We start from the raw sequence: 26603 nt of genomic DNA, 5'->3' as shown, positions 1-26603 counted from the left end.
GGAGATTTCTGCTTCTAGCAAAATCTTTTGTAGTATATTTTAGGTGTTTTCTGCCACACACACAAAAAGGGCAAGTGTGAGACGATGGAAATGTTAATTGGCTAGCCTATGGTAAGTATTTCGCTATCTATATGTCTATCAAAACATCATGTTGATTTTTAAAGCTACGTGATGTGGAGGAGCGGGATGGATGGAGAATTCAGAAGGAATAAGGCTAGACTCGAGAGAGAAGGAGGAACGGAACCCAGTGACCCCTCCCCTGGCTTCAGAGACCTGGGCTGCCTGGGCTGCGGAAATCATGAGACACAGTTCAGAGCCAAGGCACCGGAGCTGGCCAGACCTAGTGTCCTCCCACCTCCACCTCTTTGCAAGTCTGTGACCTTGGACAAGTTATTGTGTCCCTGGGTCTCGGTTTCTTCATCTGGACAATGGGATACAAGAACCCCTACTTCACATGGCCATTGTGAGAACTACCACGCACTAATGCTTGTGGCCCAGCGGAAGGCTCAGGAATGTCACCTGTCAACACCACTGTCAATCGCATTCTCTGGGGTGGCTCCACACAAGGGCATGAGAAAGAAGCCAGGGCTAGAGGCTGGCTGGGGATGTTTCCAAAGGGAGGACTGGGAGACCACCTTCCATTCTAGAGACCTCTGGGAAGGCCCAAGAGGAAAGCCCTGGAGGCCCCAGCCTCACAGCTGACAGCAGCACAATGTGCCTCCTGTTCTTTTTCCCCTTCAGTTTGGCCCAGATCCCAGAGAGGATTGGTCGGCCTTTACTCACATGGTCAAAAACTTGACTCTTGGTGGCGTTGTACTTCTGTGCGATGGCATCAGCCACGGCATTCGGCCCCATGAATAATGTGTTCCAGTTGTGAGAGCTAGGAGGCAGGAGGCAGAACAGGGAGATCAGACCAAGCTGGAGGAGGGGAACTCGCTCTCAGACATGAATCCTGTAAGAAATGGGCTCCTAGGCCTGCCTTTCTACGTTCCTCCAATTTCCCTATCATGGGCTATAAATACAGGGCCTGAAGACAACCAGAGGGATGATGACAGGGACCATCCCTAAGAGTGCTTCATCTGTGTCAGGGACTAAGAACTTCGCATACATTCACTCATTGAAACCTTACAGCACCACAAAAGTACGGCACTACTATCATTCTCCCATTTTACAGATGAGAAAACTGAAGCTCGGTAAGGTATGAACTAAACCCATCAGGAGTCAGAAGACCCAGGCAGCTTAGAAAGCACAGGGTGAGGGTGGTAGATGGTTGAGGTTGGGGCTCAGCAGCTCCAGGGGCACTGAGGACCTGGTGCTGTTGGCTTTGTCCTGGGCCTCCTTCTTTTTCTTATAGGATGATGATCCTAGGGCACTGGCGTCCTCGCTGGCTTCCTTCTTGATGGTGGATGGTAACACGTGGAGCATCCTGCCCTGGACAGGGATGACAGGGAGTAAACAGAAACCCTGCCTTTAAGCCATGTTTCCCGGTGGAGGATGTTGGCTTCTGCCACGAGTAAGGTGGACCTGGCACTGATTAGAGGGTTGGAGAGAGGTCAGGTAGAACGTGACCACTCTCTTCCCACCTGACACAGGGATTCGACATTGTAAGGAGGCCACCTGACACAGCTACACACAGGAAACTTCGGTCGGTGTATAACCTGCACCCGCAGCCCTCTCCCCGCTCCTCAAGCCTGCATCACATCCTGTCCCTGCACCGGTGAGTGAGGTGAGTGAGAATGTGAGCTTCATGCCGGGGGCCAGGTCTGGCCTGATGACAACAAAGGGGTCAAGAAATCATGAATAAATGAATGAACAAGCAAAGGAGAACAGGTGAGGATGAGGTAGCCTGGGGCTTGAGGATGTATGCTAAGTAGATGATTTGGTAACACTGGGAAAAGAGAAGTTTCTTATATTCCACTGTGGCCATTTTAATATGCCTCTGTAAAAATTCCTTTCTTCTTACTCCTCTTCCAAGGTGGGATCTATAGAAATGGAGAGCAAATTCATCCTTTCAAGGAATATTTTTTCAGTGCCTGCTATGTGCCAGACACAAGTGTAGGTGCCACAGATCAGTGACCAGAACAGATCAGACCCTGCCCTCATGCGATTTACCTTCTAGTGGCTTGTGTGAGGCGGTGACTTAGCATGCCACTGCACGTTTTCTTAGGCCCACAAAGTGGACGCCTGTGTCCACACACACACACAGACACACATACACAGCCTTTCCTGACCACGTGAGCCCACAAAGTGGACGCCTGTGTCCACACATACACAGACACACACACACACACACACAGCCTTTCCTGACCACGTGAGTTGTCCCGCAGCCTCCCGGTCAACCCAGGAGGGGCCTCACCTGGAATACCTGCCCGTCCACCTCCGAGTAGGCCTTTACAGCATGCTCAGGGAACATGAAGGTGACGAATGCAAAACCCTTGGGTTTCTTGGTCAGGCTGTCGATGGGGTAGTGGAGCTCAGACAGGGGACCTGAGGACAGGAGAAGTGTTGGTCTCTGGTGGGCCAGGCCACTCAGCCCCAGGGAAGAACGTGGTGAGCACCAGCTGTGAGCCAACCTCACAGGTCACGGGTGTCATTTCCCAGTCCCCTACGCGTGTCTATCCTAAGAGCAACAATACCTGGGTTGGAGCCCAGCACCACCACCTACTACACATGTAGCCTGCCTTGAGCAAATCACTGAGCCTCCCCATGCCTCAGTCTTTTCATCTGTATAACGGCACAATGGTACCTAGCTCATGGGCAGCTGCAACAACTAGAGTTAGTGCCAAAGAAGCGTCTTCCATGATGATATTAGCATCATGCTCAAATTAAAGCTCACCCTTTCTGCAGTGCTTTCCACTGTGAACCCCAGGGTGTGAAGGCATCCCCTCTCTGGGTCTTTCCTTCCCAAATGGACATTTGGGGTATATCAAAGAATGCCCAGTCAGCCCAGCCATGCAGTGTAAGCCGGGATGCCAGCCTGTGTGAAGGATCTGGTGAGCAGATCGGTGAATGGAACACATAGTCCTATTGGGGGCAGGCCCCAGCCTTGGAGGTCAGATCAGTTTTCCTGATGGCAGGCCCTACTCAGGGCATCCTTACCTTGACAACGGGGCCTACATCAGGTGTTCAACCTACATCTCTGATCCTCCACACCCTACAGCTGGCCTCTGAATAGACATGGGGAGACACTGCTGAGATCTCAAAGGTATCAAGACCTCCCCTCATCCTGAACCCTCCCTTCCTGCCCTTCAACAATGGTAACTCTACAAACAAACACAGCCTATTGTCACCAAGCTGGACTATGGGCCCTCAAGCCCATGGCCTGAGAAATAACAGCAACAACACTAACCTTGACACTGTCAAATCTATTTGGTGCTCAGCTTGGATAACAAGACTTTACATAATGAAGAATTCAGATATGGAGGAACGCCGTGTAGGTATACTCATCAAGCAAAACCTGTACAGTTACTCAATTCCAATACTGAGTGGCAAGAGTTTGGACAGCAAGGGAGTATCTCAAAAAAGTCATCCAAATCACTTCAATTCTGAATTTGGAGAAGTTAGAGAGCTCAGACAGCAAAAGATGCCAGAGATGCTATTAATATCTTTTACTTCCTGTCCTGCGAATCCCTGCTTTCATCATGTCACTGAATCCTCACAGCAGCTCAGGGGCACTTGGTCCCATTTTACAGATGAGAAAACTGAGGCAAGAGATGTGGAGTCATGTGTACACTGGGACTTGAACCCAGGATGTCAGAGTCAGAGCCTGGTTCCCAGAGCCGCTGGGCAATCCACGGCCCAGAGGCCTCCTCCCTACCATATTTGGAGAAGAGCTTCTCCAGATCCTCCTCGGTGCTGGTGTAGGGCAGGTTCCGTACAAACAGCCTTCCGGACTCGGCTAGGTCCTCCTCCTCTTCGTTCTCCCCGAGCATCCGGCCTTGCCAGGATTTGGTGGTATTCTTTGGCGCAACATTGGTGGTGGGGACATTCTTTTCCCTGAACACCTCGATGTAGCGCCCACCTGCAATGAAGAGGAGTCAGGGCTCCAGGCGGAGGCCTAGAACTTGCCAGCGACTCCTTGCTGGTGACTCCAAACTCTTCTCTGCTGCCTTCCAGAAAACACAATCAACGTGGCAGATGACAACACCCAACACCTGCCCTGTCACCTGGGCCAGCAGCGTAAGCCAACACCAGGCCTGAACCCAAATCTCACTCACCCTGCCAGTTCAGCATCAGCCCTGGAGGGAGCCTGCCTGAGTTATCCCAGACCACAGCGATGCATTCTCTAAACTCCGGGCTGTATTCTCTGGCACTGCTTGTTGTTCTGTCTTGGGAAAGGTCTTAGGTGACAGCCCAGCCCTGGGTACTTACCTGCTGATGATTTATTTACATGCACAGCCCGTGTGCCTGATTAGGGTACTATTATCACTATATCCTGCACAGGCACTACTAGCTGTTCAATAAATACCCAACTCCTGACTTGCTAACAAGATTCCCAAGGCTCTCCATCTTCTCTAACACAACTCAAGTCTTCACTGGGGTTGATGGCTGGATTCAAATCACTTGTCTTGCCCAGGGATTGGTCAAAGATTACATCCCTGGGTATTGTTCCAAAGACCTCCCAACTCTAGGGAATTGGCACGTGCTGTTTCCTCTACCGAATATCCTGCCTGTAGAGACAGAGCCTGCTTCCTCAACTGCAGGTTTGTGTACCAATGTTGCCCCTCGGTGAGGCCAAAGCAGACAGGACCCTGTTTAAAGCCAAGCCTCCTCAAATCCCTGCCTTCCCCAGGACCCGTGCCTCCTGTGTGTTTTCCTGTAGCATGGATCACACATTTAACTACCTGTCTCTCCCTGCTAAGTCAGTTTACTCTCTGTCAGCTCTGGAAGGGCAGGGATTTGGGTCTGTTTGCTCCCTGCTGTGTCCCCAGTGCCTAGAACAGTGTCTGCAGAGAGTAAGTACTCAATAAGAACGCGTAAAGGAAATGAAGGAACGAAGAAACCCTGTAACACAGAGACAGCACGTGGCCAGGGCTTCCTTACCCATGTACTCCCGGTTGCATTTCAGAGCTTGCTTAACTTCCTCTTCATTGCTGAAATCCACAAAGATGTATCCTGACAGAGGACAATGACAGAGATAAAATTTGCAGGACTTGCAGATATTTGTGAGGGTCCCCAGAGGAATACCCCTACTGTGCTAGGAGCAGAAAGTGAGGGAGAAACCTCTACCTTTGCCAAATCTCCAAAATACAAAGGGTCTCCCTCTCTCTCTCCCACCCACAGCCCAATTTCCCTCTGCAGGGAGCATCCAGACCCCAGCCTGGTGTTGTGGATGAAGATGCTGAATGCCAGGAGTCGGAAGCCCAGGAGGCATTTCTGTCTCCCTCCAAGCCTCACCCCACCCTTGACTGGCACCTGCTCCAAGCCATTCTCTGGAGAAGGGCCTGTGGCTAAAGCATGAGGACCCATCTAGGTGCTGGAAGCACCGTCTCCACACCCACTCTGCTCCTGGGTGCCTGAGGCCTTGACTTGCACAAAAAAACAAGCAAATGGGGGAGTCTTTCCTCTAGCACAAGAGGCTCCGCTTCCTGACCTCTTTGGGCCTCAACCCTGTGAGGCAACAAGATGAGGACCATTCCCCTGCTTTTCTGGAGCATTAAGGAAATCCTCCCAGGGGCACACAGCTAACAGCTGGCAATGTCTATTAATTGGTCCAAAGCCCTTGGGTTTTCTGCCTTTAATCACAAGGCTGTTCAGATGCTCTCCGTGACTCCTCTGTGCCCTCCTTTCCTATATTCCAGGCACCTCATCCATCCCTATAAACATCTTCCATCCTTCTCCCTCCTCCTCTCCATGGCCACACCCTGGGCCCCATCACCACTGATCCTCCCTTAGAGGATGGCAAATGCCTGGCTCCAGGACCCATTCTTCACCAGCCAGGGACCATCCTAAATCTGATCACCACCCTCCCCTGCTCTAAGCTCCCAGGGGCCCCTGCATCCTGACTGAAGCCCACAATCTTTTTCTTTTTGAGATTGGGTCTTGCTATGTTGTCCAGGCTGGATTTGAACTCCTAGGCTCAAGTAATCTTCCCACTTCAGACTCCTGAGTAGCTGAGACTCACACAATCTTTAATGAGGCCCCTAAAGCTTAAGAGGCCCAGCCTGCCTCTTCCCCAGCTCTCCTGCAGGGGATATTCTGCTGCTTTTCAATATTTCATGCTTGGATCCCAGCTCTCTCCAACTCCAGGGCCTCCAATATGGTTTTCTCTTGGCCCCGACAACTCAGATATGCTTCTTCCTGCTCCCTCTCTGTTCTCTGAAGTGCCATAAAAGCAAGGGTACCACCACCATCACCATCACCACCATGAATATTAACAGCAGCTTTCACAGAGTGTGCAACAGGGGCTTAGCACTGCACTAAATGCTGTACACAGAGCCATTCATGCAACTTGGTGAGACAGGTTTACCTGACTGCACAGAAAACAAACAAACAAACAAACAAAAACTGAGGCTAAGTCCCTTGTCCAAGGTCATAGGGCTCCTACCTGAGATCTGCACCTAGGCAGAGCCCTTTCCCCTGACCTCACCCCGCCCTGTAATCAGTCTGCTGGGAGAAGGATGGGTGGCTGAATGGTCAGCCAGGGAAGCGGGACTTTCCTGATAAGAGGAGAGTTGGGGAAGAAACGCAGAAACGTGACAGTGAGGAGACCATCCCTCAAGCACACTTTCTTCCCCAGGTGTCAGCCTATGTAGATCTCAACTGCTTTGCCCAGGCCAGTGGCTTCTTGCCAAAGACAGAGTACACATCCAGCGGCTTCCAGCCTCCAGCCTCCCTGCAGCTACAGGGCCTCAGGGTGGTTCTCTTGAGAAGCAGCAAGTCTGCTGCTGAATCTCCCGCAGTGCCCTAGTCTGGCCAGCAAGGAGGAGTAGGCACAGGCAGGTGCCCACCTTCCTGAGCTCAGACACTCTGCCTTCCAGCCACATTGCTCATCTCAGGAAGGCCGGAACCTAGGGCTCTGAAGCCAAGGTAGGTGTCTGGTTGCCTAGAGTGTAAACCTGCGGGGAGGGTGGCATGGGGCAACACCACGTAGGCTCAGCAACTCAGAGCCCTGCGCACCAGCAGAGCTGCCTGTGGACATGGCCCAGCAAACCCCAGGACCTGATGGCATTTGTTTCAGTGCAGTAGGTGAGCCCACTGGGATAGGCAAAGGCTAACATGAGGAAGGGAAGGATGAAAAGCACAGGTGAAAACTCCATCCCTATACACCAGGCCTTCAAAGGCTGGGGCAAGAGATGCAGCCTTGACCTGCCCAGGCTGACCACATCCACACAACTGAGGACCACCAATAGGAAGAAAAACGGGTGCCCTTAAAACTTCTCCCTTATTCAACTACCCCAACCTTCCATCTTCACTGTCTGCCCCCTTTCCCACCCGGAAACATCCCAGATCTTACCTGTTTTATTCCCATGAGCATTTCTCACAATTCGAATGGCCACTGGTTTCAGGGGTGCCAGAAATTCCGTAACATTTTTCTGTAAGAAGTTTTTTTCCCCTTACCAACCACATAATAAAAACACAACCCAACGAAAAGACATGGGGCAAATTTCTGAATCAGAAAGGATTACAAAGTGTTTCATTCTTTAGTTTTTCTCTTTCCTTATACATATCTCTTCTCCAATTACCTTGGAAAAAATTTGAAAAAGAAAATTGGAGAAGAAATGAGTAATATAAAATAGCAGTGTCACTATCAGCACTAAAATAGCGACGTCACTATCAGCATTTTAAGGCATTGTTTCCCCCCTAGATAATTTTATATACTTGGGATTAAATCTGGCTTTTTTCACTTCTCGGTAAGCTTGAGTATTTGGTTTTTGTGTATTAGTTTTGCAAGCAGCCACCTCGTGGTTTTTGCTTTGTTAATTAAAGCATGTGATTTTCAGAATGGTTGGTACTGAAATAATTCTGACAAAATTACAAGACAACTCAGTGAGTTTCATAAAACCTGAATGCTTGCTACTCTGAAGTTTGATAAGTTGTAATTCGGAAATTTATAAACATAGAGTACCAGAACAGAAAAAGATTTCAAGAGAAAAAAGGGCAAAAGACATGAACGGGCACTTTCCAAAAGAGAAAATATATTGGCCAGGTGGGGTGGCTCACGCCTGTAATACCAGCACTTTGGGAGCCCAAGGCGGGAGGATCACCTGAGGTCAGGAGTTCGAGACCAGCCTGGCCAACATGGTGAAACCCTGTCTCCAACTAAAAATACAAAAATTAGCTGGGCATGGTGACGGGTGCCTGTAATCCCAGCTATCCGGGAGGCTGCAGCAGAAGAATCACTTGAATCTGGGAGGTGGAGGTTGCAGTGAGCTGAGATTGCACCATTGTACTCCAGCCCGGGAGATAAAAGCGAAACCCTCAAAACAACAACAAGATATACATAATCTACAAATGTGAGAGAGTATGATCCATCTTATGAGTAATTTAAAATATAAATTAACATGAGATGCCAATTTTACCTATCACTGATAAAACATTAATAATACCCAGGGTTCAGGAAAATGGGCACTTGTAGACTCTGCTACAGGGAATATCAACTAGCAATGCTCCCAGAGGGCAACTGATATTCTGTGCCAAAGCCTTAGAATTGTACACGCATGTGCCTATACGGAATATTTATCTGGAGCAAAGATCAGCAAACTACGGTCCATGGGCCAAATACCACCACCGTCTGCTTTTGTCTGGCTTGCAAGCTAAAAATGGTTTTTACATCTTAAAGGATTATTTACCAAAAAAAGAGAAAACAGTGAATATGTGACAGAGATTAAATGGCTTACAAAGCCTAAAATATTTACCATCTGGCCTTTACAGACGAAGTCTGCTCACCCCTGATCCCAAGGAATTGAATTATTATAATAGCAAAAAATTGGATACAACTCCCATGTCCCAATTTAGGAGACTGAGTAAACCTGTAGAAGTTTACCCTGAGTAAGGAAGAGCATGAGTATAAAAACTGCTGCTGTAACAGAGTATATTCAATATTCAAAGAGGTCTATGACATATCGTGATGAGGAGGAAAAAGGGGTTTCCAAAGAGTTCCGAGTAAAGGATTGCTTCTTAGACATACAAAGACAAAAACGTCCAAGAAGAGGCTTCAGTGAGCTATGATGGCACCACTATACTACAGCCTGGGCAACACAGCGAGACCCTGTCTCACAAAAAAAAAAAAAAAAAAAAAAAACACACACACAAAAACTAAAAACAAAGGAAAACAAAACAAAAACCATCTAAGAAGACACATCCAAAACGTAGCAGTGGATGTCACTGGGTAGGACACAGGTGTGTTGGCTGAACAGCCCCAGTTTGCCTGGGATGAGTTGTCACTGCATCTGGAGTCATTAGATCCGTGGTAATTACATCCACAGCCTGGCACCCCTCTCACTCTCAATTTAGTGTACATGATAATTTAGTAGTCATCCTACTTAGAGGCAATTTTTAAATATGTTTTATTTAGCTACACGGTTTTGAATTTTCTATACTGAACTTCTATTACTTTCATGAAGAGTGAAAATTAAGTGTTCTTCCGCTGTTACAGACCCAAAGGCAGCAAACTACAGTCCACAGGCCAAATCTGGCCCACTGCCTGTTTTTGTAAATAAAGTTTTATCTATTTTTACCTACTTTCTGAGACTGCTTCCTTGTTATAAGAGCAGCGTGAGTAGTCACAACAGAGACCATGTTGATCACGAAGCCTTAAATATTTACTGGCTGACCCAACCCCCACCCTTTCCTCTAACCACCCTGGTATGGGTACCAGTGAGTGAAACCAGAACCTCCTTTGTCTTGGTGTAGCCATCCCTGTTTCCTGACCCCCACAATGCCAGAGATCTTATTTCTCAGCCTTTTTGGCCCCCAATTCCTTCCAGCTCATGTCCTTAACTGACTCTAATGCCCCCATGCACCAAAGGCTCCTGGCCTTCCCACCCTCGTCTCCTGCTCCCACAGGCTCCCGACCCTTGTCCTCAGTCAGCACATACCTCTGTGACATTGAACGGGGCTCCCCGCAGCTTCACGGTGTGGGAGGTGGTGGGCTCCTTCTGGTTTGCTGGTTTCTCTGTCTGAGTGATCAGAAAAACAAACAGAAGTGGCCACACTAACCTTTCATACAGGTGCAGGAGGTGGCACACTGGGACATTTCACTGCCAGAGAAGGTGCCTGCTGTCAGGGAGAACTGGGGAACACTGGGAAGAATCCATGTCTACCGTGATGGAGTCTGGCCAGAGGTGGGGCTAGGTGATGCCAAGTCTCCATGGGCCCCTGAGATGAGGGCTGGAACCAGAGCCTGGCAAGCTATGGGCACTTGGACAGGAGCCCTGGGGCCACAAGGAGGGGCAGGGTGAGAATGGGAAGGAGCCCTGAAGAACAGGGCTGTCAGTACCACTATGCAGGGCTTATCAGTGCCAGACACTGAGTCAAGCACTTTACAGATGTCAGTGATCTACTAAATCTTTACAACAATCCAATGGGGATTATGGGTTCTGGATGTCTTTTCCCCACAATTCTGGAATCCAAACAGTTCTGAAAAACCTAAGTTTCTAGTAACTTTTATGGCAACAAAACGTGCCCCGACTCGAATGCACTTCCCAGCAAAGCCTGCCGTGAGTGGATGTGAGCCCATTTATAGCTTATGCTGATTCATGTAGTGCAAGCAGTCTTGTCTATGCATTGCAGAAAAAGACAATGGGGTGCTGCCTTTTATCCTGTATTTAGTAACAAGGTAGGCGGAGGGGAGTGAGCCCTGCTGGGGGTACTTCATTCCAGAGGGTTCTCTTCCTAAAATCTGAAGATTCCAGAATTCCAGCATATACTTAGCCACAGGGTCAGAAACCAGAGGCAGGGAGCAGTGCTACCATGAGTGTCTTTTTGTAGATGAAAATTAAGAGGCTGAAGGAAGTAAAGTATCTCACCTAAGGACCAACAGCTACTAAATGATGGAGCTAGGATTTGAACGCGTAATTCTGACTTCCCCACACTCTACTACCTCTCTGAAATATACAATTTTGGGGGAAAAAAAAGGACAGGGTGCATAATTAGAAGAGGCAGAAAATAAAAGGAGGGAGGAAGAAGAAAGGGAACAGAGGAAACAAAAGAGGAGGATGAAGCCTGCTTTCATCTCATTTGAAAATACAGGGCTGGGGCCAGGTGCAGTGGCTCACGCCTGTAATCCCAGCAATTTGAGAGGCTGAGGTGGGTGGATCACTTGAGGCCAGGAGTTCGAGATCAGCCTGGCTAATGTGGTGAAACTCTATCTCTACTAAAAATACAAAAATTAGCTGGGTGTGGTGGCATGTGCCTGTAATCCCAGCTACTCAGGAGGCTGAGGCATGAGAATCACTTGAACCCGGGAGGCAGAGGCTGCAGAGAGCTGAGACTGCACCATTGCACTCCAGCCTGGGCGACAGAGCAAGACTGTCTTAAAAAAAGAGGAAAAAAAAAAAAAAAAAAAAAAAGAAAATACAGGGCTAGGCAGGGAGAGAAGTGATACTTCACAGAAAGGAGGGAACAGGGACCTGGACAACATGTAAAACTGCTCTGTCTCTGATGCAGAGAGGACTCCCAGGTCGGAGACGAGTTGGCTGACCTCCAGGGAAGTGCCCACGTTTATGATCTCGACTTCAAACCCCAAAGACCTGGGGCTAAGTCCTGAACCCACCACCTCCCACCCACAACCTTGGCTGAGGCACCTTCCTTCTCCAGGCCTCAGTTTCCTCATCTGTAAAATGGAACAAGAGCAATACCTGCCTGCAAGATCGTAATGAAATGCAACGGCATGGCAGGCACGGTGCCCAGTGTGTAGCGCAGGCTGTTGATCCTCCCTATTATTGCTGATGACTGCTCTGCACCCCTCTGCCTGTGTTGTTAGCAAATACAAAGGATAAAGGCTCAGAGCCATCACTCAGCTCACTCCCGCCCCATTGGTGGGATGTGGGTGTGTTGACCGGGCTGCTCCAGTTTGCCCAGGATAATTAGTCACTGTATCTGTAGTCATTAGACCTGCAGTAACTACATCCACAGCCTGGCACCCCATTGGACTAGCATCTCACTTTTAACTTAGTGTGCATAATAATTTGTCACCCTATTTATAGGCAATTTCTGGAAGGCAGGTGACCTCTCCAGGTTAGCAACAGAAAATAAATGCAGAGGCTGGGTGCAGTGGTTCATGCCTGTAATCCCAGCACTTTGGGAGGCTGAGGTGAGTGGATCACTTGAGGTCAGGAGTTTGAGACCAGCCTGGCTGACATGGCAAAACCCCATCTTGACTAAAAATATAAAAAAGTAGCTGGGTGTGGTAGCGCATGACTATAATCACAGCTACTCGGGAGGCTGAGGCAGGAGAATCACTTGAACCCAGGAAGCGCAGGTTGCAGTGAGCTGAGATTGCACCACCACACTCCAGCCTGGGTGACAGAGCGAGACTCCATCTCAGTAAAATAAAATAAAATAAAAATAAAAACAGAAAAGAAATGCAGAAACGACACACGGCGAGCAAGCGGCAGGGCCAAGATCGGGAAGCCTTCGGACTGCAGAGCTGCGTCTTTCCCCAACATTCCACTCTTCTAACAGAGGAGCGGTGGGGACCATGGGCAAGCAGGAGAGCGGACCTCCTCCCTTGGCATCTGCGGGATACACACGCACCTCAGCTCTGGCCTCCGGTGCTCTCTTTTTCCCAGCTGGCATCCCTTGCTCTTGGCCTGCACCCTTGCTGTCTCTTTCCTGCAGGATTGGGGTGGCGGAGGAAGCCTCTTCCCCGGCCTCACTCCCTTCATCACAGTGCACGGCTTCATCTTCACTTTCCTCTTCTTCCGAGGAAGAGGACGACCCGGCCTTCACCATCTTGGATTTCAGGTAATCCATGTCTGACAGCTCCTTCTGCACAGCTGCCTTCGGTTCGAGGCTTGCCTCTTCTGGAAAAACAGGGAGGCTGAGATCAGTGATAGCTATGAGCAAACCAGAGTTCGGAGGCAGCAAATGGCAGATGGTCCTCCTAGTGAGAGGCCTGAGGCCCCACGCCCTGGTGTCCTCGCCACACTGTGTCCATGGCCCCTGTGCCCAGCATCCCCCATAAGTCCTCTGATTAGCAGTGCCAAATGGGGTGGGGCTACTGCAGCTTTGATATTCTCTGTGCCACACATTGAGCTCCTGGCTCCCTGCCACCAGCCATGTCTTCCCAGTTCTCTCTATATGGCAGCCTCCATGACACTTTTCAGAGTAGGTACAGGATGGTCAGTCTCTGCTTGACACCCTCCAGGGGTTTCTGGATGCTCAGGGTGAAACTCAAGCTCCTCATCAGGGACGGCTGCGTGGGCTTCTCCCACTGTCTCCTCCTGCTCCAGCCATCCCAACCCACATCAAGCCCCTCAAGCCCATGCATTTTCCTTTCCTCTGTGTCTTTGCTGTTCCCCTGCCTGGAACCCCTTTCTTCTCCCCTCCCCTACCGTGTCCCACCAAGTCCCCTGAGTTCCTCGGATGTAAACTTAGGGCAGAAACATTACCAGGCATAACTGCACTAAATGCACATCCTCTCACCGTTAGACCCAAATAGACTCCCAGCTCTCCACCGAGCAAATACTCTCCCGTGTTGCAGTTGCTCCCTTGCCCACCAGGCCTCCCCAGACACCACAAACCCCTTCTGAGGACAAAGGCTCACTCCCTCACCTCCTCAGGGAGGCCTTCCCTGATAACTCTCCTGTCCCACTTTCCTGCTTTCTCTCTGTAGCATTCATCATCCTATGATATACCCGACAGTGGACTTATTTGCTTACTGTTCCTCTCCACAACCATAATCACAGCTCCATGGGGGAATAGACCCTTCTGTCTTTTGCTTATCAACATGGTCCCAATGCCTGAAGTATGCCTGGCAGATAGTAGGTGCTCAAGAAATATTTGTTGAGTAATTGACTGACTGACTGAATACCCAAGTAGGATCAGTGAAGGCAGATGCACCTGCAGAGGGATCATCACCCCCCCCCCCCCCACCGCCGCCTGCCCCCACCACTGGAGAGCTCAAGGGCTCACCTGACTCCTAGAGTCTGGCACAGAGGGGCCCCCAGTGCCGATGAGCCCAATGGCAAGCACAGGTCCGTGCACATGGAGCACACAGTCCCCATGCCCTCACCTTCCAGGTCCTCCCCGGCTCCCTCCTCCTCACTCTCCTGCTCAGAATCGGAGTCGAAGTTCAGGTAGTCGCTAGCCGGCTTGCTCTTCCCTTTCGAGGGCTCAGCATCCAGGCCATCGTTCGCCCAAGTGGCTGCCTGCGCTCGCCTCTGATGAACTGACAGAAACTCCTGGAACTCTGTATCCTCCTTCAGCTGGTGGCACCAGAACCCGGGCAGCAGGGACACGGGAAAAAGGGAGAGGAAGAGGCAGAGAAGGCTCAGGTGGGGCTTGATCTTTCTAACTCTTAGGAGGGTGAGAAGATCCCTCAAGCTCATTTCCCCCATTCTCTAGAGGACCCCGAGGTTCAGCTGGGTCAGTTCTGAGGAAGGCAGATTTGACTCCTCACCAGACAAAACTAAAAGGACATGAAGACAAGGCCAGGGGAGACCAGAGGCACAGGTCTCTGCTTCCCAGGGCCAGCCTCCATCCTCTCCAGCCTCTTCCCTCTCCCAGCCTCCACCCTCTCCAGTCTCTTCCCTTTCCCAGTCTCCTCCCTCTCCCAACCTCCACCCTCTCCAGCCTCCACCCTCTTCACCCTCTCCAGCCTCCACCCTCTTCACCCTCTTCAGCCTCCACCCTCTCCCAACGTCTACCCTCTCCAGTCTCCACCCTCTTCCACCTGCTGCCCACACTCCCTCCCTCTTGGGCAACAGGACAGACTCACCTTCTCCAGTTGACCTGCCACCTTTTTCTTCTTCTCGTCCTGAAAACAGAAGGCACAGAGAGTGAGGGTCACACAGATGAAGAGAGCTGGGAAACAGAACCGCACTGACTTGGGAGGGCCCATCTTCAGGAACCAAAAGGGAGTGACTACCCTGCTGGCACTGAGGCCAGAGGCCAGAGTGACCCTTTACATACTTCCTTAATTTCTGGAGTACTAGAGTCTTTTGGAGGCTGCTTGGGCTGGCTTGGTTTCTGGGCATGTTTGCTCCAGGCTCTGGGTTTGGCTGGGTCCCCAAATGACTTGCAGAACTCCACCTGTGTGGGAAAGAGAGTGATTTTCACACGTGCCATGGCACCCAGGTGTTAGGTGCTGCCCCTCAGCACCTGGGAGCTCGGGCATTTTAGACAACTGCCACTGCCTAGCTGAGTTTGTTGAAGTAGATTACACATCGCCCCCTAGCCTGGGCTTTCTTCTTCAAGTCTAGAATGTAATACTTTAACAGTCTATCAGTATAAGTCTGTAATGCTGTAATGGTAATAGCTGCCACTTACTGAGGAATTCCACATACCGGGTACTGTCTAAAGTGCTCTGCAAGTACTGATACACTGAGCCTCTCACATCAGTGACAGCTACGACTTTCTATAATTCAGATCAAGAAACTGAAGCATCAAGAAGTCAATTGCTCTGGGTTACCCAGGTAGTAAGTGACAGAGTGAAGACTGGTACTCAAGGGGTCTCTGGGCTCTGGAACCTGAGTTCTTAACCATCCACTCTACAGGGTGGCGAGATGACCTGGGCCAAGCACTCAGTCAGGCTCTGGGCAGGGCAATGTGGGGCAGTGGCTACCAGCGTTACCCAACACTGCCTTAGGTTAGTTATCATAAAGTGAGCTCATCTGGCTCCAGAGAACAATTCTAGAGTGATAGGGACAGTGGGGTGACCACTGGAGGGACGGAAGAGTACTGGAGACCCAGTCTGAGCTGATGCATCATTCAGGCCCTAAAACCTCCAATACACTCCTCTGAGAGGACTTCGAGAGCGCTTGTTATTCAGGCATCCACCACTGCCAGCCACTCCCAGCCACGGTTAAGGGTGACGCTGGTCAACCAAACACTGCCCCTAGGCGAAGGAGCTGCCATCTGGTTGCAATCCTTTTTAAGACACAGGGTCTCACTCCATTGACCAGGCTGGACTGCAGTGGCATGATCATAGCTCACTGCAGCCTCAAACCCTTGGGCTCAAGAGAACCTCTTGTCTCAGCCTTCTGAATACCTAGGACTCCAGGCACATGTCACCATGCCCGGCTAATTTTTTTTATTTTTGTAAAGACGCAGTCTTGCTATGTTGCACAGGCTGCTCTTGAACTCCTGGCCTCAAGTGATCCTCGCACCTCAGCCTCCCAAAGTGCTGGCATAGGCATGAGCCACCACACCCGGCCAGTTACAATCCCTTTTGTGCACACTTTCAAAATAGGCTTGTTATTTCTATAATAATGACATGTACTCATGGTACAAAATTCAAATAATATACAAAAGTACAATGAAAGTTAAAAAAAAGTACTCCAATTCCTGTCACTCATAGAGAGGAATGATTAGTATTTTGGTACAAATCCTATCCTATGGCCTTCTATGCATTTATCATACATGTATGGAGGAATACGATTGTGTCTAAATGGGATCACATGAGACATACATGTATTTGTCCATCATCTGTTTTTTCCTTCTCAAAAAGCGTTAGAGATGTTTTTACCAAGTCACTAAATACACGAGTGACCTGAAGTGGAGTCCCCTCCTACAGGAAGCTTTCCTGACTCCTCCCCGGTCAGGCTAGAGATCTTTGTTCTCCCACAGTCCCTGGGGCTCACCTCATCATAGCACTGATGTCACTGAGCCAAAGCAGCCTGCTGACCTATCAGCCCCCTGCCTGCCCAGAGGCAGCTGGCTCCATGAGGACAGGGGCTGAGATATCACCTTTTTCTCAAAATTCCCAGCATCACTGAGTGCTTGCTAAATGCATGCGTGAATGCATGAGGTGGAGCTGTGGTTCTCAAGGTGTGGGCCTCAGACCAGCAGCATGGGTGTCACCTGAGGGCTTGCTGGATGTGTGAATTCTTGGGTCCTGCCTCCATGCACTGAATCAGATGCTCTGGGGACGGGCCCAGGAAGCTGTTATAACAAGCTCTCAGGTGATTCGTATGCACATGAAAGTGTGTGAATCAGTGAGGAAGAAGACCAAAGGCATCACAAGGTGAAGAGGGACGGTCTTTGAACTCCAGTGTCGAGTGAAAGATCAAACAACATCACACTCGACAGGCAAGTAAGGGTGAGACTCCCGCCCACTCACTGTGATCCGGGATGTGTCGATGAAGCTCTTGTTGAAATGCTTCAGTGCCTTTTGGGCCTCTTCCTCGGACTTGAAGCCAATAAAGCCAAACTTGCGGAATTTGCCATCTTTGGTGAACTTCAGACTGCAGTCTGTCAGCGTGCCGAAGGCGGCAAACAGCTGCCTGAAACGCTCCTCCTTCATCTAGGACAGAGGCAGAGGAATAAGAGACAAACTGGAAAGTCCCCAGAGCAAGGGGACAAAATGGGCTGGAAACCCGAGGTCATGAGATTCTCTAAGGGTGGCCTTAGATGAAGAGGGGCAGAGTGTGCTTTTCTAGCTACAATAGCTTCCAGCTGTGACTCTAGCACGAGTTGTGTGGCCTTGAGAAAGTCCCTTAACCACTCACTGATGTGGAAATCATGACTCATAATGGCTGCAGATGACATCTTCCTACCCTATGGGGCTCCTATGAGGATAAGACCAATTACAGAAGTAGTATTATGTCTGCTACATAGTAGATACCTAATAAATACTTGTCGGAATAAATGAATGAATGAACAGGCAGGGTAAGCTATATATATCTTTGTCAATGAAGCCTCCCACAAAAAGATGCCCACATCCTAATCCCTGGAACCTGTGGATATGTTACCTTACATGGCAAAAGGGACTTGGCAGGTGTGACTGATGTGGAGATGGGGAGATGACCTGGATTATGCAGCCAGGCCCAATGTCACCTCATGGGTCCTTACGAGAGGGAGGCAGGAAGATGAGAAAAGATGGAAACAGAGGAGATTGGAAGATGTTATCCTACTGGCTCCAAAAATGGAGTATATAACCATGAGCTAAGGAAGGCCGGTGCTTCTAGAAGCTGAAAAAAGGCAAAGGGACAGACGCTCCTATAGAGCTTCCCAGAAGGACTGCAGCCCTGATAAAGCCTTGATTTTAGGATTTCTGACCTGCAAAACTGTAAGATAACAAATTTGGATTGTTTAAGCCACTAAGTTTGTGCGAATTTGCTATAGCTGCATTAAAAAACTAACACACTAATATTATAATTTGGTCAAGAAGCCCCACACTATGGAAAACAGGCTCCTGGCTTCTCACCATCTTCACTGCAGCCAGGCTACCCTCACAACTCAGTTTTCTAAGCAGATACTGGGAGATTAGTGTGTGTGGTAGTGGAGTTGAGGGGACATTCAGGGCCCACCAACAGCCAAAACAAGTTTGAAAATGCAAGAAGCTAGAGGCCTTGGCAGTCCAACTAGAAGATGACATTTTCTGAGGTAGCTTCTTACTAACTGATCTCATCAAAATCTCAGTCACACTGTGAGTTAGGAATTTTTATCCACATTTTATAGAGGAGAAAATGAAACTCATAAGGGATAAATGATCTGCCCAAGGCCTACAGAATCAAGCTTTGTGACTCAGTTCAGAAATATAGAAGACAGTGAATTCAAGTCCTCAGTGCCTGGGAGAGACCAGGCTCAAGTCTGAATCCATCATTCCTTTGTCAAAAACCTTTTGGTGACTTTCTGGCACCAAAGTCTCAAGGACAAGCATCTAAAGGAAAACAGGCAATTCTTCAAGATCTGCCCCGACCAACCTCTTCAGCACCACATTTGCCAAACTCCTCACAGCCTTCTCACCTCTGAGGTTTTACTTTGGTTGTTCCCTCTGGGTGACATTTCCCAAGACAGGCCCTGGCTAACTCCTCATTCTCAGTTCAATCATCTCCTATTCCAAGAGGCCTTTCTTAGATGCCTTAGGTAGACGAGATAACCAACCCTCACTGTGCTCCCATAGCACCCTGTTCATATTTCAATGATGCACCTTGCATCATAATGATCTGGTGCCTCTCTTTCCTGCTAGCCTGCAAGTTCCATTAAAAATAAGGACCCAGGTTTATCCACCTCTATCTACAGTGTCGGCGATATCACAAGTACTCACTACTAAATATTTGTTGAAAAATAATTAAGACTAGTGCAGACAATCATGCTAAGAGAGAGTCAGGTGTAGCGGTGTGGAATGCAAATTCTAGAAAAAGATTGCTCAATTCAGTCCCTGCTCTATAAATTATACCAGTGTGTGAGCTCAGGCAAATCCCTGTACCTCTCTGTATCTTGGTTTCTTTACCTTTAAAATGGACGTAAAAATAAAACTTACCTCATAGGGATGAGGTGAGGATTAAATGTTACTTTACCTAAAGCACCTGGAACAGTGCCGGGCACATAGTAAACTATCCAAGCGTCAGCTGCAACTGCCCTTGTTTTTGTTATTCCTTCATTCATGAGATAAGACAAACAATAAGAGAGTCAACTACACTGTGAAGTGCAACAAAGCTGAATTTGGGAAGAAAAGGAAGTGCAGCCATGTAAAATAGATATTTTTAAGTATACTGCTCAGAGATGATGACAGGAGAATTAAAAACAAAAATATTACAAACACTGGAGGGGAGGAACAGATGATCTAAATTCCTTATTTTTCATAGTTGAGGCCTAGCAGATAGTCACTGGGGCAGGCAGGTCAAAAGGAGAAAGGTACACTCCTTGAATATACAGCGATACATGTGAGGAGTCCCAAAAACAAATCAATGAAGACAGTTCCTCCTGGACAGAGAGGGAAGGTAGGACAGAGCAAAGACTTTGCTACTCATGATATACACTACTATACTGCTTGAATTTTGAAAACCGTGTGTTACAAAGTTCCTTTGTCCCACCTGACAAAGGGGGGAAAAAAAGGAAAGGAAAAAACTCACAACATTAAAACAGAAATGGGGGCCAGGTGCAGTGGCTTAGGCCTGTAATCCCAGCACTTTGAGAGGCCGAGGCGGTGGATCACCTGAGGTCAGGAGTTCGAGACCAGTTTGGCCAACATGGCGAAACCCCATGTCTCTACTAAAAATACAAAAATTAGTTGGGCGTAGTAGCGCATGCCTGTAGTCCCAGCTACTTGGGAGGCTGAGGCAGGAGAATCGCTTGAACCCGGAAGGCAAAGGTTGCAGTGACTGGAGACTGCCGAGATTGCGCCACCGCACTCCAGCCTGGGCGACAGAGCCAGACTCCATTTCAAAACAAAACAAAAACCATGAGAGAGAGAGAGAGAAAAAAAAGGATATAAGACAAACAATGATAAGAGAATCAACTACACAGTGAAGCACAACAAAGCTGAATTTGGGAGGGAAACGAAGTGCAGCTACGCTAAAAATCCTCATCCCACAAAGCGAGGCATCAAGAGACACTGTCTAACCTGATGGATGAATCAGTAATCCATTAAAAAAAAAAAAAAAACAGCGACAAAGAGAAAAAAGGATGATCCATTCGAGCTCACCGCATCTAATCATCTAGTATTAGGTACATTCACCTATTTTGCCTACCATGTGTCGAGTTCTGTGCCGGGCTCTAGCGAAACAAAAAAGTATGGCTGGGTCACCACTCCCCACTTATACTAGATAAATGCTGTAAAGCCCTTTACCCACTCCGTATTCCTACTTGCCCTAAGGATGGGAGTGGGAATTGGAACGCAGGTCTGCAGATTCATATTCCCCATGTCTTCCCCAACACTCTCCAGACTGGGAGAGGAATATAAATACAGTGTTGGACAATGTCCCAGGTCAACAACTAAAAAACAGTGATCGAATGAAAGGTTGTGGGAGCAGGGCATTCGCCACAAGGTGGGAGTTGTCACCTCCCCGGGAAGAGCTGAGTTAGGAGTCAGGTACCAAACAACCGCTTGTGAAACCGTAAGCAGCCACTATTCCTCTTTCCCCGGGATCAAATGGGGATAAGCCCAGGATCCCGCCCTTTTTGAGTTCGGAATTGGCCCGGAGTCCTGCCCCAGAGCAAAAAATGTTCCATTACCTCCAGGCATCTCTTCCCTACCTCACAGCTCCTGGCTGGTCGCATTTCAGATTCCCAACTCCTGCCTCTGCACTCACCCCATTCGGGAGATTCTTCACGATCAGTCGCGACATGGCGCAGGGTTCCCGCTGTTTTGATTCCAACACGACTGTACAGCGTCTTCCACCAACAACTTTCACGCTACCGCTCTGGGCGCCGCCATCTTTGCCGAGCCGGAACACAGTCATGTGGCTGAGACCTCGGCCTGAGCTGTCCGGAAGTAGGCGTGGCTAAATCAAAGTCACACCCCACAAGGGGTGGGCCTGGGCGCTTGCATTTTGCACAGGCGCAGGGTCTTGGGCGGATTCTGGAGACGCCAATACAGCGGCGAAGGCAGCAGGGGGCGCCGGTCGCTAATGTGCGCCGGGTCTGGTCGGTGTTAAGGGTGGCGCCAACAGGGCAGTAGCGTTCTCGCCTTTTCCTACTTTATTTTTATTATTGAGCCCTAGGACTGCCCTGAGAACGGGGGCAAGATTAGGGACCCTTGCGTCCCTCGTAGAAATGGGGAAAGTGAAGCTTAGAGAGATTGCCAGCCAACATAAATCAAGTATTGAGCCTTTTGTAATGAGCATGTTGGAAATAAAGGCTCTCATTTTGCAGGCAGATAAACTGGGAATCGTGCATGTAAAGCAGCTTGCTCAAAGTCTTATAACTATGAATTGGAAGGTCAGATTCGAACTAGGGGCTGCCTAGGGCCCTACAGTGAGTCTCTACGCCTTCAACCCCAACACCACAAGCATTTTGCCTCCCTTCCTAATGTTTGGAACTCTCAGCTGGCCAATCTTCTAGCTGAGAGATCTTGGCCAAAATGGCCTCTGAGCCTTTGTGTCTACTTCTGTAAAATGGGAATAATTCTTTATTATGCTAGGGGTTAAGGAGGTGAGAACGTAAAAGGGATGTTACCATCCTATTGCTTCTCTGAGCATTCTCAGTACCCACTCTTGGATGGAGACATCCCATGAAAACTCCTATTTTCGCTCTTGAGTAACATTATTTCCTTTCCGTTTCGCCACAGTGCCTCAGCTGCACTGGACGTTGCTCCCACGCTTTTGCAATTTCCTTCACCTAAAAGACATTCCCTCCTCACTTCTTATTGTTAACAGCTTTATCACTAACCATACAATTCACCCACTTAAAGTGCACAATTAAACGGTGCTGAGTATATTTACAGAGGTGTGCAGCCATCACCACAATCAATGCTAGGACATTTTCATTACCCCCAAAGAAACACCACACCCTTTAGCTATAACCTGCCAATTCTTCCCTCTCCCTTCCCCCTGATAACCACTAATCTACTTTCTGTCTCTACGGATTTGTCTATTATGGACATTTCATATAAATGGAATAATACAATATGTAGTCTTTTGTGATTGACTTCTTTCACTTAGCAAAATGTTTTCAAGGTTCTTCCGTGTTGCAGCATGAATCAGTACTTTATTTATTTGTTTATTTATTTGAGACAGTTTCTGGCTCTGTCACCCCTACTGGAGTGCAGTGGCACAATCTCAGCTCATTGCAACCTCCGCCTCCCAGGCTCAAGCCATCCTCCCGCCTCAGTCTCCTGAGTAGCTGGGACTACAGGCACATGCAACCATGCCTGGCTAATTTTTTTTTTTTTTTTTTTTTTTTTTTTTTTTTTTTTTTTTTTTTTTTTTTTTTTTTGAGGCGGAGTCTTGCTCTGTCGCCCAGGCTGGAGTGCAGTGGCGTGATCTCCGCTCACTGCAAGCTCCGCCTCCTGGGTTCACGCCATTCTCCTGCCTCAGCCTCCCAAGTAGCTGGGACTACAGGCGCCCGCCACCTCGCCCGGCTAATTTTTTGTATTTTTTTTAGTAGAGACGGGGTTTCACTGTGTTCGCCAGGATGGTCTCGATCTCCTGACCTTGTGATCCGCCCGTCTCGGCCTCCCAAAGTGCTGGGATTACAGGCTTGAGCCACCGCGCCCGGCCTTTTTTTTTTTTTTTGGTAATTTTTTGGTAAAGACGAGGTTTCAACATGTTACCCAGGCTGGTCTTGAATTCCTGGGCTGAAGCAATCCACCTGCCTTGACATGTCAAAGAGCTGGGATTACAGACGTGAGACACCACACATTTTTGCTGAATAGTATTACATATATGGATGTACTACATTTTATTTATTCATCAGTTGATGGGCATTTGGGTTGTTTCCACCTTGTGGCTATTGTGAATAATCTTGCTGTGAACATTTACCTATAAGTTCCTGTGTTGGCATATGTTCTTATTTCTCTTGGCTATATTCCTAGGAGTAGGATTGCCTGATCATATGGTAACTCTATACTTAACCTTTTAGAACCTGGTAACCTGTTATCCAAAGTGGCTTCCCCATTTTACATTCCTACCAGCAGTATATGAAGGTTCAAATGTTTCCACATCTCCTCCAATGTTTGTTATTGGGTCTTTATAATAACAGCCATTCTAGTGGGTGTACAGTGGTGACTCAATATGGTTTTGATTTGCATTTCCCTGATGACTAATGAAACAGCATCTTTCATGTGCTTTTGGCCACTGAAATATCTTTCTGAACCCACTCCTATCCCCTCTCTAAGACCAGCTCAAGCATGGTGTCCTCGAATATGCCTCTTTCCTACTGAGACCCAAATGCAGGGAGCTCATATGTCTGCCACAGCATAAACCTACAGAAATCGCTGGTGAGGAGCACACGGTGTAGGTTCAGAGTTATAGATGAGACCACTTGTTCTCTCCACATTATATTGCCAAAGGGGCGTCCTTAGATCTATCTTTGCAAAGCATCACACCGGGCACCAGGAAGAGACAGGTAATAGGAGTTCATTAAATGCTAATTGTAAATTAAGGTCTGTCCGTTCAACAGAATTCCATGCAGTTGTTAAAGAACAGGTAGGTATGTAGCTATAAATGTTTTTGAAGGAAATGCATCAGTCAGCAGGACGCAGATGTATACTCAAAAAGATTTAACGAAAGAAAATCTGAAAGTGTGAGCAGTGTAATGAGATGAATGATCCCCCGTCCCCTCACCACCACACACACTGGGGAGCATCCTGGCCCCTGGAAGCTGTAAATGTGACTTTATTTGCAAAAAGGGTTGTATTAGTTTGTTCTCACGCTGCTAATGAAGACATACCTGAGATTGGGTCATTTATAAAGGAAAGAGATTTAATGGACTCACAGTGCCACATGACCGGGGAGGCCTCACAATCATGGTGGAAGAGTGAGGGATGTCTTACATGGTGGCAGGCGAAGAGAGAATGAGAACCAAGTGAAAGGCTTTCGCCTTATAAAACCGTCAGATCTCATGAGACTTATTCACTAGCATGAGAACAGTGTGGGGAAAACCACCCCCATGATTCAACTATCCCCACCGGGTCCCTCCCAGGACACATGGGGATTGTGGGAGCTACAATTCAAGATGAGATTTGGTGGGGACACAACCAAACCATATCAAGGGTCTTTGCAAATGTACTTAAGGATCTCAAAATGAGATCCTCCTGAATTGTCCTGGTAGACCCTAAATCTAGGACCCTTTTCAAGGACACACAGAGAATATCATGTGAAGGTGGAGGCAGAGTCTGGAGTGATGCAGTCACAAGTCAACGAAGACCTGGAAGCTGGAAGAAGCAAGGAAGGGTTCTCCCCTGGAGGTTTTGGAGGGAGCATGGCCCTGCTGGTGCTTTGGGGGCTTCTGGCCTCCAGAAACGTGACAGAATAACTTTGCATTGTTATGCCATCTAATTTGTGGTAATTTGAGACAGCAGCTACAGAAAATGAATACAGGAAGGGTTAAGGGAACCAACAAAGGACGGTCAAACCCTAGGGCCCAGCAACAGTGGGGAGCTATCACCACCCCTGGAGCTGAAGGGCAGAGCGGAACATGTCATCCCAGGGCCTCAGTGATGCCAGAAGCTGTGGAAGAGGGACGCACTTTAAGGACTAGAGCTATAGAGAGATACAGCCACTATGGAACCACAGGTGTGTGTGTGTGTCGGGAATAAATACCCTGTCCCCTCTTTCTCTTCCCAGCTGTAGTTTCCTGCTGGAGCCTCCCCTTGGCTGAACCAACGGGAAGCTGGAGGCATGGTCACAGGTGTTGCAGTGCACACAGATTGCATCTGGGGCACAGAGCAGGGTGGATGAGCAGGCTCGGGGAACAGGAGATGGGGTGTTGGAGAGGAACTAGCACATGGGACAATCTCCAAAATATATCATTAAGTGAAAACCAGCAATGTACTAAATAATTTATTACGTATGCTGTCACTTAGGTTAAAAAAAGAAAACAGGAGGGAGGTGGGTGAGGATACGTAGATACTTGTCATGTTGTTGGCAGGGTACTCGTAAATTTCCAAATGTATGGTCTTGCAGTTCTGAAGGCTAGAAGTTCAAGATGAAGGTGTTGGCAGTGCTGGTGCCTTCTGAGAGCCATGAGGGTGAATCTGTTCCTCCCTGTCTCACTTCTGGTGGTGTGCTGACAATCTTTGATACTCCTTGGCCTGTAGACATGTCACCCCAATCTCAGCCTTCATCTCCACATGACAGTCTCCCTGTGTCCACGAGTTTGTGTACAAACTTCCCCATTTTATAAAGACACCGGTCACATTGGATTAGAGCTCATCCTAATGACCTCATTTTAACATAGTTACTTCTGTAAAGACTCTATTTCCAAACAACGTCACTTTGTGAGATATGAAAGGTTGAGACTCCAGCATAGGAATTTGGAGGGGACACTATATATGACTTATGTAAGCAAAGGTGATCTCAAAAGATATGTGAGGAAGTGGTAACAGCAGTTGCTTCTGGGGAGGGGACTGAGGAAGTGGGTTTATGGATGGATGGAAATGTCCTTTACCTTGAGTAACCTCTTATAATTTTGATATTTCATTATGAAAAAATTACCTATTATTTTTAATACATAAAAATGTTAATCATGTATAAACTACATCTGCATATATTTATACTTAACTACAGGGTAAAGTCAACAAGCGTGTATATTAATTGTGGTCATTTCTGAAGGATGGCTTTGGAGGGGTGAAATTGTAGGGAGACTAATAAATATGTATCTATTTTGGGTTTTGTCTTTTTTTTTTTTTTTTTTTGAGACAGTAATTGGGATTATAGGTGCACACCACTATGCCTAGCTAATGTTTTGTATTTTAAGTACAGATGGGGTTTCACTGTGTTGGCCAGGCTGGTCTCAAACTCGAGACCTCAAGTGATCCACATGCCTCGGTCTCCCAAAGTGCTTGGATTACAGGCATGAGTGACTGTGCCCGGCCTTTTTTTTGAGACAGTCTTGCTCTGTCACCCAGGCTGGAGTGCAGTGGTGTGATCATGGCTTACTGCTGCCTCGACCTCCTGGGCACAAGTGATTCTCCTTCCTCAGCCCCCTAAGTGGCTGGGACTACACGCATGAATCACCACACCCAGTTAATTTTTAAATTTTTTGTGGAGACAGGGTCTGGCTTTGTTGCCCAGGCTGGTCTCAAATTTCTGGGCTCAAGTGATCCTCTT

General features: G+C 48.3%; 1 protein-coding gene across 1 annotated transcript in view; it reads right to left on the bottom strand.

Moving 5' to 3' along the window:
- Nucleotides 1-21320, bottom strand: part of RBM19 (RNA binding motif protein 19) — a 142911-nt gene extending 121591 nt beyond the window's left edge. Inside the window, exons 1-13 of the mRNA XM_010368771.2 lie at nt 21144-21320; nt 17228-17410; nt 15079-15198; nt 14885-14923; nt 14180-14372; nt 12700-12968; nt 10041-10121; nt 7457-7535; nt 5044-5115; nt 3818-4021; nt 2357-2487; nt 1310-1431; nt 784-880 (exon numbers count right to left, since the gene is read on the bottom strand). Of these exons, the coding sequence (XP_010367073.2) occupies nt 784-880; nt 1310-1431; nt 2357-2487; nt 3818-4021; nt 5044-5115; nt 7457-7535; nt 10041-10121; nt 12700-12968; nt 14180-14372; nt 14885-14923; nt 15079-15198; nt 17228-17410; nt 21144-21293 (1740 nt within the window). The 5' untranslated portion in view covers nt 21294-21320. The remainder of the gene's footprint in view (nt 1-783; nt 881-1309; nt 1432-2356; nt 2488-3817; nt 4022-5043; nt 5116-7456; nt 7536-10040; nt 10122-12699; nt 12969-14179; nt 14373-14884; nt 14924-15078; nt 15199-17227; nt 17411-21143) is intronic.
- Between the last annotated feature and the right edge of the window lie 5283 nt (nt 21321-26603).

Source organism: Rhinopithecus roxellana, chromosome 10 (assembly GCF_007565055.1).
Source record: "Rhinopithecus roxellana isolate Shanxi Qingling chromosome 10, ASM756505v1, whole genome shotgun sequence".
In the NCBI taxonomy this organism is placed as follows: domain Eukaryota; kingdom Metazoa; phylum Chordata; class Mammalia; order Primates; family Cercopithecidae; genus Rhinopithecus; species Rhinopithecus roxellana.
Note: the sequence above shows the minus strand (reverse complement) of the source record. Positions and strands in the feature narration are given on the sequence as shown.